This window comes from Sphaeramia orbicularis, chromosome 17, assembly GCF_902148855.1.
Source record: "Sphaeramia orbicularis chromosome 17, fSphaOr1.1, whole genome shotgun sequence".
In the NCBI taxonomy this organism is placed as follows: Eukaryota; Metazoa; Chordata; class Actinopteri; order Kurtiformes; family Apogonidae; genus Sphaeramia; species Sphaeramia orbicularis.
In genome coordinates this window covers 50,972,688-50,987,715 of record NC_043973.1, presented here as the reverse complement: position 1 = coordinate 50,987,715, position 15,028 = coordinate 50,972,688, and the positions used below count along the sequence as shown (strand labels likewise).

The 15,028-nt window shown below is 36.3% G+C and overlaps 1 protein-coding gene across 1 annotated transcript; it reads right to left on the bottom strand.

Annotated features, from left to right (window-relative positions):
• Positions 1-267: 267 nt before the first annotated feature.
• Positions 268-14,648, bottom strand: LOC115436704 (cholesterol 7-alpha-monooxygenase-like). The gene is given in 12 exon segments (XM_030159620.1): positions 268-742; positions 2,222-2,400; positions 2,497-2,627; positions 6,563-6,762; positions 8,083-8,277; positions 11,320-11,364; positions 11,366-11,452; positions 11,454-11,531; positions 11,621-11,644; positions 11,646-11,740; positions 11,743-11,861; positions 14,405-14,648. Coding segments are annotated over 12 exon segments (1,539 nt in total). The 5' UTR covers positions 14,488-14,648; the 3' UTR covers positions 268-439.
• Between the last annotated feature and the right edge of the window lie 380 nt (positions 14,649-15,028).

The window sequence follows — 15,028 nt, the reverse complement described above, 5'->3', positions numbered from 1 at the left end:
AAAACATCAATTTTGTTTCAATTTACTTCAAACTCGGCACATATATAGCGGCAGTTGATATACTGACATCAGCACACGCATAGACGTGATGACATCAGCTGGATCGATGCCAAAATAAGCAACAATACATGTGAGGGGCGGGGCTTGTTGTGCCTGGAACCACTTGTTTGTTGTTGTTTTCTGCTGAGAATGCATCCATATGTCTTTCACTTCTCTTTCAACCTGAATTGCTTGTAATACTGAAAAAATATGAATACAAATTTTTAGAGATCACCCAGCTCCACAGGTAGTGTGAATTTTTATGGCTTTCCATAAAAACATACATGTTCTTCAGCAGCAAATTAAAGCAACAAAAATATACTATTCAGTCTATTTACATCAGGAGCATAAATATACACACAAATATGTACAATTTACATTTCAGTCGATTCTCCACAGTCTAGTGCTTGGATTTGAGTTTGTACCTGAAGTCTACATCATATGTCGGCTGGAGGATTCCCAGTCCGGCACGTGATTGGTCGAGAGGCGGCACTTTGACTGCTGGGTCTAAAAGTTCCATGTCAAAATAGGCCAGCACCAGAGACAGGAACTGTTTGATCTCATAGACGGCAAAAAACCTGCCGGGGCATTTGGTGACGCCGGAGCCGAAGGGCATGTAGAAGTACCGCAACCGACGGCCGTTACGGTAGAAGGTGGTTTTCTCCTGACATTTCTCATCCAGGAATCTGTCAAACTTGTACTCCTGTGGGATGAACAGAGGAGAATACTTTTAGTGTTACCGCATTTGTTCTGTTGTAGCAACTGACACAGTGTTGGAGAGCTGGGACTTAATTAGTCATATGATGCGTTTTTAGAGGAGTCACAGAGATCACATCAGACATTAGAGGAATAAAAACACCGTCCAAACTTTCTCGCTCCTCTAATATTCATCTCAAACAGACTTAGTACTTAAAGGAGTACTATTTCAATTAAAGTTAGCTGAAATACGCATATGATTATATATAATCATGTAACTGTACTAGTTGTTTACATTATCACTTGCACAGATAGAATTGCATCATTTGTATTTGTACGAAAGTAGATTTGTTTCTTTATTGCTTTAACAAAAAAAAATCAATTAAAAAAACAACAACTATATATATGTATATATATATGTATATATATATATATATATATATATATATATATATATATATAACACCACACAAACACATATATATATATATATATATATATATATATATATATATTCAATCAAAACAACTTCACTTCAATCAAAAAAAAGTGTTCAAATGCAATTTTGTGGACCTCAAATATTTGTTTGCATTAAAACACTTTTTTTTTCTTTGATTGAAAAGGGTATTTTTGATTGAAGTGACATTTTTTTGATTGAAACATTTTTTTTGGTTTAAAGCAATAAAGTAATAAAATCTACCTTCATATATTTACATTATTTATTTATTATTTTTAATCTACCATCTTATTATTATTCTTATTATTGTTTTTTTTTTAAACATCTTTTTATCTTATCTATATTTGTTTTTTTCATATATATATATATATATATATATATATATATATATATGGCAATCTGAGGACAGCAAAGCATGAATTCCATTGAACAGGGAACATGTTTCCTTACTGTGCAGATGAAACTAAACACTTAGAATCTTGAATAAAATAAAACTTCTTTAAAAGAAGTTGTTAGGTTTCCTCTTCGTAGCCTTTTTAAGGGCTTGATCTGAATTTGTAAAATGCCTTGAGATAATCATGTTTTATGCTCGATGCTATGTAAGTAAATTTAACTTGAATATGTATTTCATTTTTTTTTTCCCCCAGTCTTTTATTTGCATTATTCTGGGAAGAAAAAGTAGATCTAAAATTAAAATAAAATATATTAAAAGCTTATGTTTATGCATCTAAAATACTCAAAATACATTATTTAAGAGGTGATTTTATGCATAAATAAAACACACTTTATCCAAGATGCTAACCATAAAAAAATACTACATTTCATTTAATTCGATTCTTTGGTTAAATGCAAGTTAATCATATGGCATTTGTTATTAACTCTAATGTCAACACATTTCAGTAAAAATAAAACTGATCTAAGTTAACTGACTCAAAGAGAAATTAAAATGTTTGATTTAAGAACAACGACACCTTTATTTACATCTAATTTCAACTTTCCAGTCGAATATCTCACATTAAAGCTACTTACATAGGGGTCCTCGAAGATTTCTGGATCGTAGTGCAGCATGGGCGGATACAAAGCGATGACATCATCCTTCCTTATACGGTAAGCTTCCTGGTTGTCGAGGTGAAGCAGGAAGTCCTCCTTGGCAACGCGAACGTTCATGGAGGCGCTGGAGAGACGCATGGCTTCTTTGATGATGCTGTCTGGAATGACGGTAGAACAAAAACACACACTTTAGGTCTGTGAGCTTTATTTACTACAACACGACCACATCTCGTCATACATTCATCTGTTCATACCAAGAACTGGCATGTTGTCCAGCTGGTCCCTGGTCAGATTTAGTGAAGGGTCAGCAGGATCAATGGTCAGACCGGATTCCTCCAGAACTTTATGGACTTCCTCTCGAGCTGCTTTCATGGCATCTGGACTCCTGCACACAGATGTAGAAGGCTGTTATTCATCATGTGGTCACTGGTCCGATGGATGACCTGCAGTATGACCTTTGACCTCACTGTACACTCTGAAAATGACTGACTGGTTTATTTTGAGCTTGTGCACTCTTCATACAGTGTTGTTTCAATTTCACAATAAGACAGAGCACTGGAAAAAATTAAAATCATACCAAGTGTATTTTTCTCATTTCTAGTCCAAATATGTCATCACACTTAAAATCAGACATAATCACCTGAAGAGTAACTTTTCAGTGAGATAGAAGAACTTATCTGGAAAACCTTATTTCAAGAAATCTTACCAAGATGATCTTCACTTGTTCCATTGGCAGATTTTTTTTGCTTGAATTAAGTAAAAAATCTTGAATTAAGCAAAAAAAAATCTGGTGTGTTTCTTTTAAAACTCATCATCTCAACTCAACATGGTTTTTTGTTTAAATTCAAGTGACTGTAGTTGCGGAAACAGGTTTTTCCATTGCAGATTTGCGAGATATACCAATTTCGCTACACCTAAAAAATAAAACACCTCACACCAGTGCACAAATTTTTCATTGAAAAACAAGATTTTTGGCAAAATTGTCATTTTTTCCATTAGGCAAATTTTTATGCGCAAGTTATATTCACACAATTTGATGGTCAATGGAAAAGCATCTACTTATTTCATCTTGTTGCATAGGTTCATTTTCATTTTACTCATGGTTGTCGCTCTAAATTAACGCCTTAGAAAACAAAAGTGGGTCTTGATCATTTTTACAGACAAACCATGAAAATTTGCTCCTATTTTGCATCTCTTAACTTGTGTTAGTGTATGTTTGTTTATTGTTGTCCCTGTTTGTCCAATTTTTTAGAGTTTTATGGCTGCGTTAGGGTTGTTTTTAATACAGGTTACCAAGAACAAGCTCTGCAAATTATCTACTGTTTAGGTCATATATATATATATATACAGTTGCAGAAAAAAATGATTAGACCATCAAAACTCATCAAAAACAATGGTTATGCAATCCAGTCCTAACTCCTGTGTGTGTCATGTGACTTAAACAGACAGAAAAGAAAACATGGAATGCCTAAAAGCACTGTTTTTGTCAATACAATGCCTTAGATACTGATGTAAGAACTGAAGTGATTTTGGTTATTATCAAGAAAACATGGAAAATGGATAGATATCAGCTCTGAAATTAAACTCTACTGAGCTATTTTTGTTGTTATGTTGTTACTATTTGTCCAAACAAATGTACCTTTAGTTGGACCAGGCATTAAAATGAACAAGAAATTGAAGAAAACAAGGGTGGTCTAATGAATTTTTCCGTGACTGCCTATTGCATTAATATACTTTTATATAAATGTACCAGTGCGTGTGTACGGGCATGCATTATGTGATCTGCATAATAAATGTAACCCTCCTGTTGTTACTGACTTGCAGTAAAGGACGTACTGTTCTTACATCTTGTGTGGGCACTCATTCAGGATGGTTTGTATACAATACTAATGACGTCAGGCGATGGTTTTGCACACTCAGCACCTCACACTGACAAGATAAAGGTGCGATACCTTCATGTTCAGGCTTGCTGCAAAACCATATATTCATGCAACTTTAATTCGCTCTGTGCAGGTTGTTATCGCTGCTCCACTGGCCTTTATCTGGGCCATTTACACAATGACTGCAATCAACTGTCTGAAGCTGATAAATGTACAGAAACATGACGTAACTTCTGTGTTGTACAGTGCAGAGGGTAAGGGGCTGTGGAAGTGGGAGAAGTGAAGGCAAGATGCTTTAGACCAAGTTTTCCGAGTGATACATGTACAGTATAAGACCCAGAGCTACTTTTTTTTCTCTATACTTTAAGTGATTTATCGCCATTTATTTTGACATTATCCTGTGTATTTTTTATTTTATTTTATTTTTTTTACACATTTTCCTTTATTTAATTTACTAATCATGTGGATGTTCATAAAAGCTCAGATTAAAATTGATGGTTATTATATCTAAAACAAAGAAAACTGACGAAAAAGTAACTTTTTCGGAAAAATCTATCATTAACTGAACATAAACCCAGTGTGTCCATCCACTGTCGTTGATCCAACTCCATGGGTTTTACAGGTGAATCAGTGTTGTAGAGGAGGACGGTGTTTCCACGGTAACGATGGTGCCTCTGAACGTCCAAATGGGTCCTATCTGATAACCATGAGAAGATGACAAACTGCATTTTATACTGATTATTTACATGTATTGATAGGATTAATGGATTAGAGGTTATCAAAAATGTTTGATCAGTAAATGGTTTTGGTTGTCGGTGGCTGTTTGAGTCTTTATGGGTTAAAATGTTCCTGCACTAGATACTGTCTATTCTACCCCATGTTTTTTATTTATTTCCATTTCATTTTGTTACAAAGTTAATGCAACAAAGCACCTTCAGTCGAATTGGTAAGCAAAACAAGTCACTAATGGATGGTTTCTAGCAAAGTGTGGTATAAAGGTCAACATAGGTTCAGCAGATACCAGTCTGACAGGTCCAAAGGAGTCTGTGGACATGCAGGCGTATTTGTGGGGTTGATTTTGTGTTAACCTTTCAGTCGGTACATGAGCCACCCTTACCCCGGGCTATGTGTGAACAAGGCGTCGGAAAATATTGTTTCAGCGTTGTCAAGGTCAAATATAGGCTACATGTTTGTTTGGGTTTTTTTGTTGTTAATTCAATTATTTGTTAAGTCATGTAACACATCCTAGTCGGCTAATGGATCATATCAAGTAACCTAGGACATATATGAATTAGTTGATATTTTTTTTGTTATTACCGCCTGCGAAGGGGAGGAGAGCGGCATTGTTTTTGGGGGTTTGTTGTTTTTTGTTTGTTTTTTAACACTCTAGCAGCACAACTACTGGTTGAATTCATACCAAATTGGGTTTATAGACTGCCAGTGACCCAGAATAAATGTCATTACATTTTGGGTAAAGTAGGTTAAAGTTTAAATTTTTATGAATTTAAAAATAAAAGATTTTTCCCCATTTACTTATAATGGGCAAAATTTCACATGTCTGTAGCAGCAAAACTATTGGTCGAATTTATACCAGTTTGGTTTATAGATTGCCAGTGACCCAGAACAGATCTCACTACATTTTGGGAAAAGTAGGTTAAAGTTAAAAAGTTTTTATGAATTCTTAAAATCATTTTTTTTTCTCCTTTTACTTATAATGGGTGAAATTTCAAATGTCTGTAGCAGCAAAACTATTGGGTGAATTCATATCAAATTTGGTTAATAGAGTGCAAGGGGCCCAGAATAGATGCCATCAAATTTTGGGAAAAGTAGGTAAAAGTTTCAATTTCTTATGAATAAAAAAATAAAAAAATCCCCATTTACTTATAATGGGAAAAATTCCACATCTGTCACAGCAAAACTATTGGTTGAATTCATACCAAATTGACTTCATAGATTGCCAGTGACCCAGAATGGATCTCATTACATTTTAGGAACAGAAGGTCAAAGTTAAAATTTTGTATGAATTTTAAAATTTTCCCATTTACTTATAATGGGCAAATATGTGCGAGGGGCGGGGTTTGTTGTGCCTGGCACCACTTGTTCGTTAATAGGTTTGAAAACTGTTACTGTTCTAATGACCAAACCCTGCAAAATAACTGTCAGCTATAACACAATGGACACACACACACACACACACACACACACACACACACACACACACACACACACACGTGTCACACAGTTCATTTCCACACGTACATAAATCAGATCAGACAGATTGCTGCCAGAGACACAAACTGTGCTTCATGCTTCTCATTTGGCCTTAGGACAGGGATGGCAGATAATTGGGCAATAAATACCTGTTTGATGAGCTAAGACAGGACTTGGAGATGTGTCTTTTGAACACTTTGATTTTAGAAAGAAACCACTATGAACCCACCTGATCATATAGAAGAGGCTCCAGAAGGTAGCGTGGAGCGTGTTGGCCTGGGAAGCCCACAGGAGGGCCACGTGGGTCCGGGCTTTGCTGATGTCGTTGAACGTCGATAGGGAGTCATTGAGCAGAATCCTCATGGAGATCAGATCTGACACGTTCTCTCTCTTCGACAGTTTCTCAGCGTGCATGGTCTTCGCCAGGTTCTGATGATTTGAAACAGTTGTGTTAACCCTTTATCGAGCAAGTGACTATTTGTACATGACGAGACAGTGACAGCAACAGTTCCAGTGAGTCACCAGTCTGAGGTCCAATGTGGTCTCCAGGGTCTGTAAGGTCCACCTGTGCATGAACAGTGAGTGGACCTGCTTTGTTAGGTACCATGAAGTAATGGTACTAATGTAAGGAATGATGTTCAAAGGGAGAATGTGGATGTGGACAGGGGTCTGGAACAGCACTTATCTATATTATAAAAGGGAAGTGGTCTGTGTGTGTGTGTGTGTGTGTCTCAGCCATCACACAAAATCTGGAAAGAGCTGACAGCTGCAGTTTGGCATATTTGTGTATTTTTGGTCAAGGGAGAGACTAGTGAAAACGGCAAGTTGATAGGACCAATATTTTGGGAGATATCAGTAATTTTGGAATACAATAGCTTTACAGATACATTGCTATGCCCAGAATCCTACAATCATCACTGACATGGGTTATCTGGCAACAGATAAACAACATGACCACGTTGCCATGGTGTCAAATTTCATGTGTAGAAACAGACATGCCATCTGAGAGGTTATTCAACTGAAAATGCCAGTGGAATTTACCAAGAACGTAAAGAAAGTAAAGGACTGAACTGGATCAGAGGATCTAGAACCTGTGGTTCCCCATGGGTCAACGCACTAGTGCTATTGTAATGTTCTAAAAATGATGTTCTAATGTTCTAAAATACAGGTTTCTTTCACCTTGCATGTGTTTTTCTATTTACTTCTTGGATTTTTACCTCCGCCAAGGAGGTTATGTTTTTGCCAGGGTTTGTTTGTTTGTTTGTCTGTTGTTTGTTTGTTTGTTTGTTTGTCTGTCCGTTAGTGTGCAACATAACTCAAAAAGTTATGGACAGATTTGGATGAAATTTTCAGGGTTTGTTGGAAATGGGATAAGGAAGAAATGATAAAATTTTGGTGGTGATCGGGGGTGGGGGGGCCCACGGGGGGGGCCACTGATCAGCCTTGGCGGAGGTCTGCGCTCTCCGAGTGCTTCTAGTTTGATTTATTTTTTGCCACTTACGGATAAGGAACGGAATACGGTAACTTCACTGACCTTGATTTTCTACATAACAATAAAAAATTAGAAAAAAGTTGTTTAAAGCACCAAAGTCTTGTTATGTCCTCCAACAACACGCTAAGGTTGACATTTTGAATTTCAGAGTATTTCTATAAGAGTTAAATTAGAATCTTCATGTTCTTCACCTACTGCTACAAATATCAGAATGATTTGTTTTGTGATTTCATCCAAAAGTGCAAGTAGATACCAACCTCTCGTGCACTGTAGGCGCTTTTAAAAACATGGATGGGTAAGCCAGCCACCAGCGCAGGGAAGATCTTATCAAATTCTTTGAAGTTCTCCAAAGCGTTGAGCACCAGGGCCTTCTGAGCCGCCTGCCGAGCCTGGGACTTATCCTCTCCGAGATCCTTCCCGAACAGAGTGAGGTAGCCGGACTCAAACATCACCTGGAGGACAGCAAGAAGATATAAAACTGCTTAAACCAATGGAAGTCAAAAAGTAGGGTACAGGTGTCAAACATACGGCTCAGAGTCCAAAACCTGCTGCCAAAGGGTCCAATCTGGCCCCTGGGATGAATTTGTGAAATACAAAAATGACACTGAAGATATTCACAATTAATGATGTCAAAGTCATTTTAGTTCAGGTTCCACATACGGACCAACAATTACATAACATACTGTATAATGATAACCATGAACAACCTGAAATATAAGAGAAGTGAGTGCAATTTTAATAATATTCTACCTGTTACTAAATGTTTCGTGTATTTGTAGATTCACTGTGATCTGTTAGTTGTAATGTACAAGCGTAAATGATGAACTGAGACCTAATATTCTTAAAATCACACTTATTTTTCTTAATGTAATATAATGAATGTAATTTTTTTTTAGCTTTTTATTAAATTTTGTAACAGTTTTCACCCTAAAACATAGAGAAAGGTTTAGAGTTGACATTATCCAGCTCATTTAAGATCATACTGGGCTGAACGTGGCCCCCAAATTAAGCATAATAGCCTATAAAAAATGTCAAGCCCAAATTTTTGTCTTTATTTTAGTGAATAACTTCATAACTCAACATAATTTACAAACTATCTTGTTACAAAAAAAGTGAATAACCTGAAAAAAAAAGAAAACATTTTTAAGTGCAATTTTAACTATTTTATGCCTCAAATTATCATTTGTATATATGCTTTATGGATCAAATCTACAAAGACACAAACATTTAGAAACAGGCAGAATACTGTTAAAATTACACTTTATCTATTAATTTATTTATTTTAGACATTTCAGGTTGTAGCCGGATGACGTCATTATCAGAAACTATAGCTGTATTTGCATAAGATTCATATTAGCAGTAATTTGTAATAATTGTAGAGGTTGTCTGTGATTTTAATCCAGTGTGATACTATAATTTGTAAGTGAAAATTCCCTTAATTATCTCAAATTACCCATCATGTTTGGCTAAACAGGTACTGTAATAATTATAACCCTGTTTGAACATGTTTGGGTGTTTTCGTTGCACCTTCACTATATTTTTACTATTGTGAATTATAGAGGCTGCGTCTGCAATTACTTATTAACATTTGGACTGAACTCCCAGTGCAAATTCAGAACATATTATTTACAGAAACAAGTTCAAATCCAACAGAAGAGATGGGTAATATGAATGGTGGCGTATATAAAGAACTTTTCTTTTTTTTGTGAATATATAATAGAGACTTGACATCATATCTGAAGAATGATGTTAGTAAATTCAAATAAAACACACTTCTATGCTAAATCAAACATGACATGATCATATATTATTCATTTGCAACTAGTGGCTTTAATACTCTACTACTACAACATAAAGTACAATTACTGTAATATAACGTGCAACACTATATAATGTGCAATAATCTGTTTACATTCAGTCATTTCTCCTCATCTTCTATGTTGATTTATTATAATTATTATCTGCACTTTGCTCTGTTTTATGTTTTGAATGTGTGTGCTCTGTTGTTTATTTTCTCTGTTTTTAAAGGCGTGTGTTTTTAACCTTTTATAGGGCACACACTGAAATACCCTGAAATTCCAACTTTCAGCCAAAGTGTGTAAACATCAAAACACCACTTGGTAAAAAGTAAACACATGCAATAAAACAACTGTTATAAGGTCATAAACCAACAAAAATCACTCATATTTCCAACTTGGCATGAATTCAGACAATAGTTTTGCTGTTAAAGTGTTAACAAGGGTCAAAAAGGGCTCTGACGGAACATTTTAGACAATTTGACAGATTAGTGTTGCTAAATGACCCACATTTTTGCTTTAGTTGGACCATAAGGGATTATCCAGAACAAGGAGCTACGTTATATTGAAATAAATGTTGGAATGGCAATCAATTAAAGTTTGCTCTCTAATGGGACATCACTGTGTTTTGACCCACAAACAAAGAAACAAACCCACCCAAAAACAATACCCCTTGCCTCCCCTTCAGGGGGAGTGGGGTAACAAAAATGATCCAAAAATCAATAACACTTTGGACAATAATTTCTATTGTTATTCTATTATTTGACCTTACTTTTAGTATACATATTATATATTTTCGATATCTTTTATTCTTTTATTCCATTGTTGGTTGTCTGTTGGGATGAGTCAGTGTGCTTTTACTGCTGTCGTAACCAAATCATTTCCTGCAAAGAATCAATAAAGTATCTATCTATCTATCTATCTATCTATCTATCTATCTATCTATCTATCTATCTATCTATCTATCTATCTATCTATCTATCTATCTATCTATCTATCTATCTATCTATCTATCTATCTATCTATCTATCTATTGATCAATCGATCTATCTGGGGTCTCCTGGAATTCAAATGAAGTCACCTGAAATTTCAAGTAAGTGATTAAAAAAAACAACAAAAAACTTACAAATAAAAAATGCTGAGTTGACAGAGACAATCCCAGTTACATAACAGACATGACAAACTGTGAGTCTGAAACTGCAGCACTGTGGTTCTGTTTATCTGTCAAATGTTCATTGTGGTCAGTTTCAGATGCTGCAGCTCTTTCATAATTCATAGTTTCAGTTCTTGTTTGTTCAGTATTAATTGTCCTCCTTGTAAATCACAGTTGGACTGACTGGACAGATCCTGACCAAGGAAAATTAAATTCTCACTTTGTGCAGTAATCTACACCTGGATTTACTGCCTCTGTCCACAATAATATACATTATATAGACTAAATGTGTCTAAAATTAATGTTTATTTGCACCATAGTATAGCAAACTATTACATGATCAAAAACAAATTGATTTTAGCAAAAAAAAAAAAGTCTCCATCTTGAATGTCTGGGGTCGCCAGAAATTTGTGATGTTAAAATGGGGTCACGAGCCAATGAAAGGTTGGGAACCACTGATCTAAGGGGTTAATTTCTGCTACAAACTAAACCCTCCATAGTCTGAAGTTCCTTTTACATATCTAGTTTGATATTTGGACACTGACCTTGTAACAGAAAGCAAAGATGCCGTCCACCTCCCAGTGGTCCCTTGCTGGGTCTCAGTGTGTCCGACCTCAGCATGACGTCCTGGAGGTGACCCATCATGGGTTCTATCAGGGAGGGGATAGCTTCGCCCATGTAGGGTCTTCAGAAAGGTCTGGTGAAGGTTCTCGGTGGTGTGGCCGTGGCGTGGGTCGAAACTGTCATGACCGAAAGCCTGACGGGTCAAAGATGGAACTGTTAACGAACAACTGGCACGAACAAATTCTCGGTGGAAAAAAGGGAAATACTAGGATAGGACATTACCTTAACGGACGTCGCAAAGTGGAAACTTCCTCCAGTCCAGGTGTCTGCCCTGCCTGATGACTGAATGGTAAGAGAAAGGGTCGCACAGGAAGTGGATGTACTGCCCGGCGATCTTACAGTGAAAATATGGCCGTACTTCTTCTGGCGACTGCGAAGGAACTGCAGAGGGTTGGCGCCGAACTGCAAAGCGCAACCCAGGTACGGGATGAAGCCATTCTCCACTGCAGGTTCACCAGGCTGCCTTTAGAGCAAGGACGACAGAAATTAAATGTACGCTCAAAATCTGGACATTTATTCGCAATTATTGGAACCATGTTGTGATTCATGGTCGTACCTGTAACAATAGTCACTTCTCCATTGACCTTCAAATTGTGCAAATATAACTTACACATAAAAATTTACCTAATGGAAAAACGACAATTTCGCCAAAAGTCTCATTTTTCAATTAGAAGTTTTTGCGCTGGCAAGAGGTGGTTTTTTGGGCGTAGCACAAATGGTATATCACGCAAAACTGCAATGGAAAGAGCTTTTTTCGCAAGTAGAGTCAGGTGAATTAAAAACTCGGATGTTGACGGACGTTACAACAAGCGAAGAAGAAGAACAAATGTGCTGCGGTATGTGTGGACACACCAGAAAACCCAATCATTTTTTAATTTAGTACGAGATAGAGGGGTAATATGTAATAATAATGAATATATCTGTAAATCAACACCATATTTACGTTTGTCGTCATGTTTATGGACTGACTTCTCGTGTCATCTCACGATAATAAACAAACAAATCTTTGCATTTGTGATTTAATGTAAAAACCAACATAACACACTTCTGTTTTTTTCGACATTAGTAAATATGGGTAAAGTTTTGAGCAGATATCCAATTAGAAAAGCGACTAATGTGTCAAAGGGTTAATGCGTTTCTAAACTACAAGATAAGATATGAGGTATTTTGTGGTCTTATGAGGAACTTTTTCCACTTATATTTGGATAGTTTGTAAGGATGTTGCAAATGGGAAAAGACATGGAATCTAAATTCAAGATAATGATGTGATTTGACTGTAAAATGCGTCTAATTTTGGGTGGATCACAGACAAAAAACAATGAAATTATTCTTTGTTGCACTATTTTCTCTGTCTTTATTTTCCTATCACCTAAGCATGATTCTGTAAATAAAAGAATGCCAAACACCTACTGACAGGTGCACTTTTTTCCAACGAGTGCCTCCTAATGTCAGTAAACCTTACTTGTAAGTTACTATGGTCCACCCATGACAACAAGAACAAAACAGCTACAAATGTTGGCAACAGACATTGCATACCAGTGTTTAAGGAAGTAGGGCGTAGAATTTGGCAGCATCTAGTGGTAAGGTTTCAGGTCATTTTTCAACTTTGTCTTTATAATGATGACGATGCTGTTTAAAAACTGGAGAATTAACAGTAAAATATTTTTTGCAGATTACAACTAAGTGACTAAGATCCTTTAGTCTTTCTGTTTAAGTATGAAAGCCAGCATAAAGTGGCTGTCATCGCCAAGCAAACACCTAAAGTCCTCTTTAAAGCCAGAGTTTGGTTATGTAGATTTTTTATACAGATGATAAACACATCTACAATCCACTTTGGAAGTAATCTTCACTTCTCTGACATGACATTTGACAAGACATGGGACCCTTTAGGACTTACTTCCACAACTCACAAAACCCTCTGACTTTTTCTGCAAACTCTAACACCCAGCTCACTCTCTCATTTATTGTATCATGTGGCGCTCTAAAGGCAGTCAATGAACAGTCAGTGGAGGGGGGGGGGGCTTTTTCATACACACACACACACACACACACACACACACACACACACACACACATACACACACACACACACACACACACACACACACACATATATATATATTTTTTTTTCTTGGGTTATGTTTTGGTGGTTGGGAGTTTGATGTTTGTTTTCTGTATTGAAAAACATTGTCTTTAATTGAACATGTATTGTATGTCTTCTTTCTCTTCTTTCACGCCAGAAAATCAATAATAATAAAAAAAAATATTGGATTTAAAAAATACAGTTTGGTAATGTAGATTTTTATGCAGATCTTAAACACATCTACATCCCACGTTTGGAAATAGCAGAAAAACAAATGGAACATATGAGGCGTTTCTGGCTTTGACAGCTGTTCAAAGTACAAAATGTTTTGCATATTTTAAGTTCATTAAGTGCTAAATATAATTTTGGAACATGTAATGACTCATAATTACAAGTAGTTATATAATAATGAAAGCATAGTTACACGTACTATGCTCATTTCTACTAATAAATCATCCCACATGTTGCATTTGCTGTAAAATATTCAATGTAAATTTGAGTTTAAGGGTCAAAAGGATTTATTTTTTCAGTTACCATCACTATTATGTAATCCCATGCATTGTGAGTCCTGACAAAAGGTCAGAACAAAACAACAGCTGACTAGTGAATCAGCAGCATGCCGCAAAAATTCAATCATCTTCACAAAAGCCTTTGTTTAATTAGTACGCGCTCCGTGCATACCTATGTCATTCACAGTGGTGTGGCTGTGTAAGCAACCGCATGCATCATGACATGCATGTTTAAAGCGTTTGTGGAAAGAATATACTGGTGCTGAAATTAGTCTGAACAAGTAAGTTCATGTGTACATTTGACTTCACATGCTTTGGTTTAGCTGCAGCATAGAGGACAATTCTTATAACTGCTGTCTGACATAAACTCTTCACTCCCTTCTTTGTATTTGGATAATATTTAGCTGATGTTACCTGTGTCGTATTCCCACAGCGAGCCAGAGAAGGCAGCACAATCCCACCAAAACTGCCCAGATGAGAGCGATGCTTATGATCATTCTGGTGATGTACTCGATGTGAATGATGACGGTGATGAGAGGATGATCCCAGCCAGCTACTGATGCTCCGCACCGATGCCACACAGTGGAAAGTATCTGCAAGATGCTACTTCAGGTTACACTCCAAAAGTCACAGCAAATTATGCAAGCTGTCTGTCTGAATGTTCCAGCTAATGTGATGACAGCCAGACCTAGCAGGTTTTTATACCTCTGGGGCTGGCCTTAGGGGCGGATACAGGGAGTCATCACAAGTGTGCTTTTACACCATTTATTGGACAAGAGTATGAACATAAGTGAGACTAATGAAATGATTGGATTACATAGAAAAAGTGCAATGTGATTTATCAGCAATTTTGGCTTGAAAGAAATTCTGGGCCATTTATTAGATCAAAATTACACAGAAAAGTTTTTTTTTTTCTATTATTCATTGAGCAAAAGTATGCCGCACACGGCTGATATACAAATCATGTAAACTCTATTTATGTGGATAAAGCCCTATTAAATTATCTGAGAATATTGGAATATGCTGACTACAATAGGA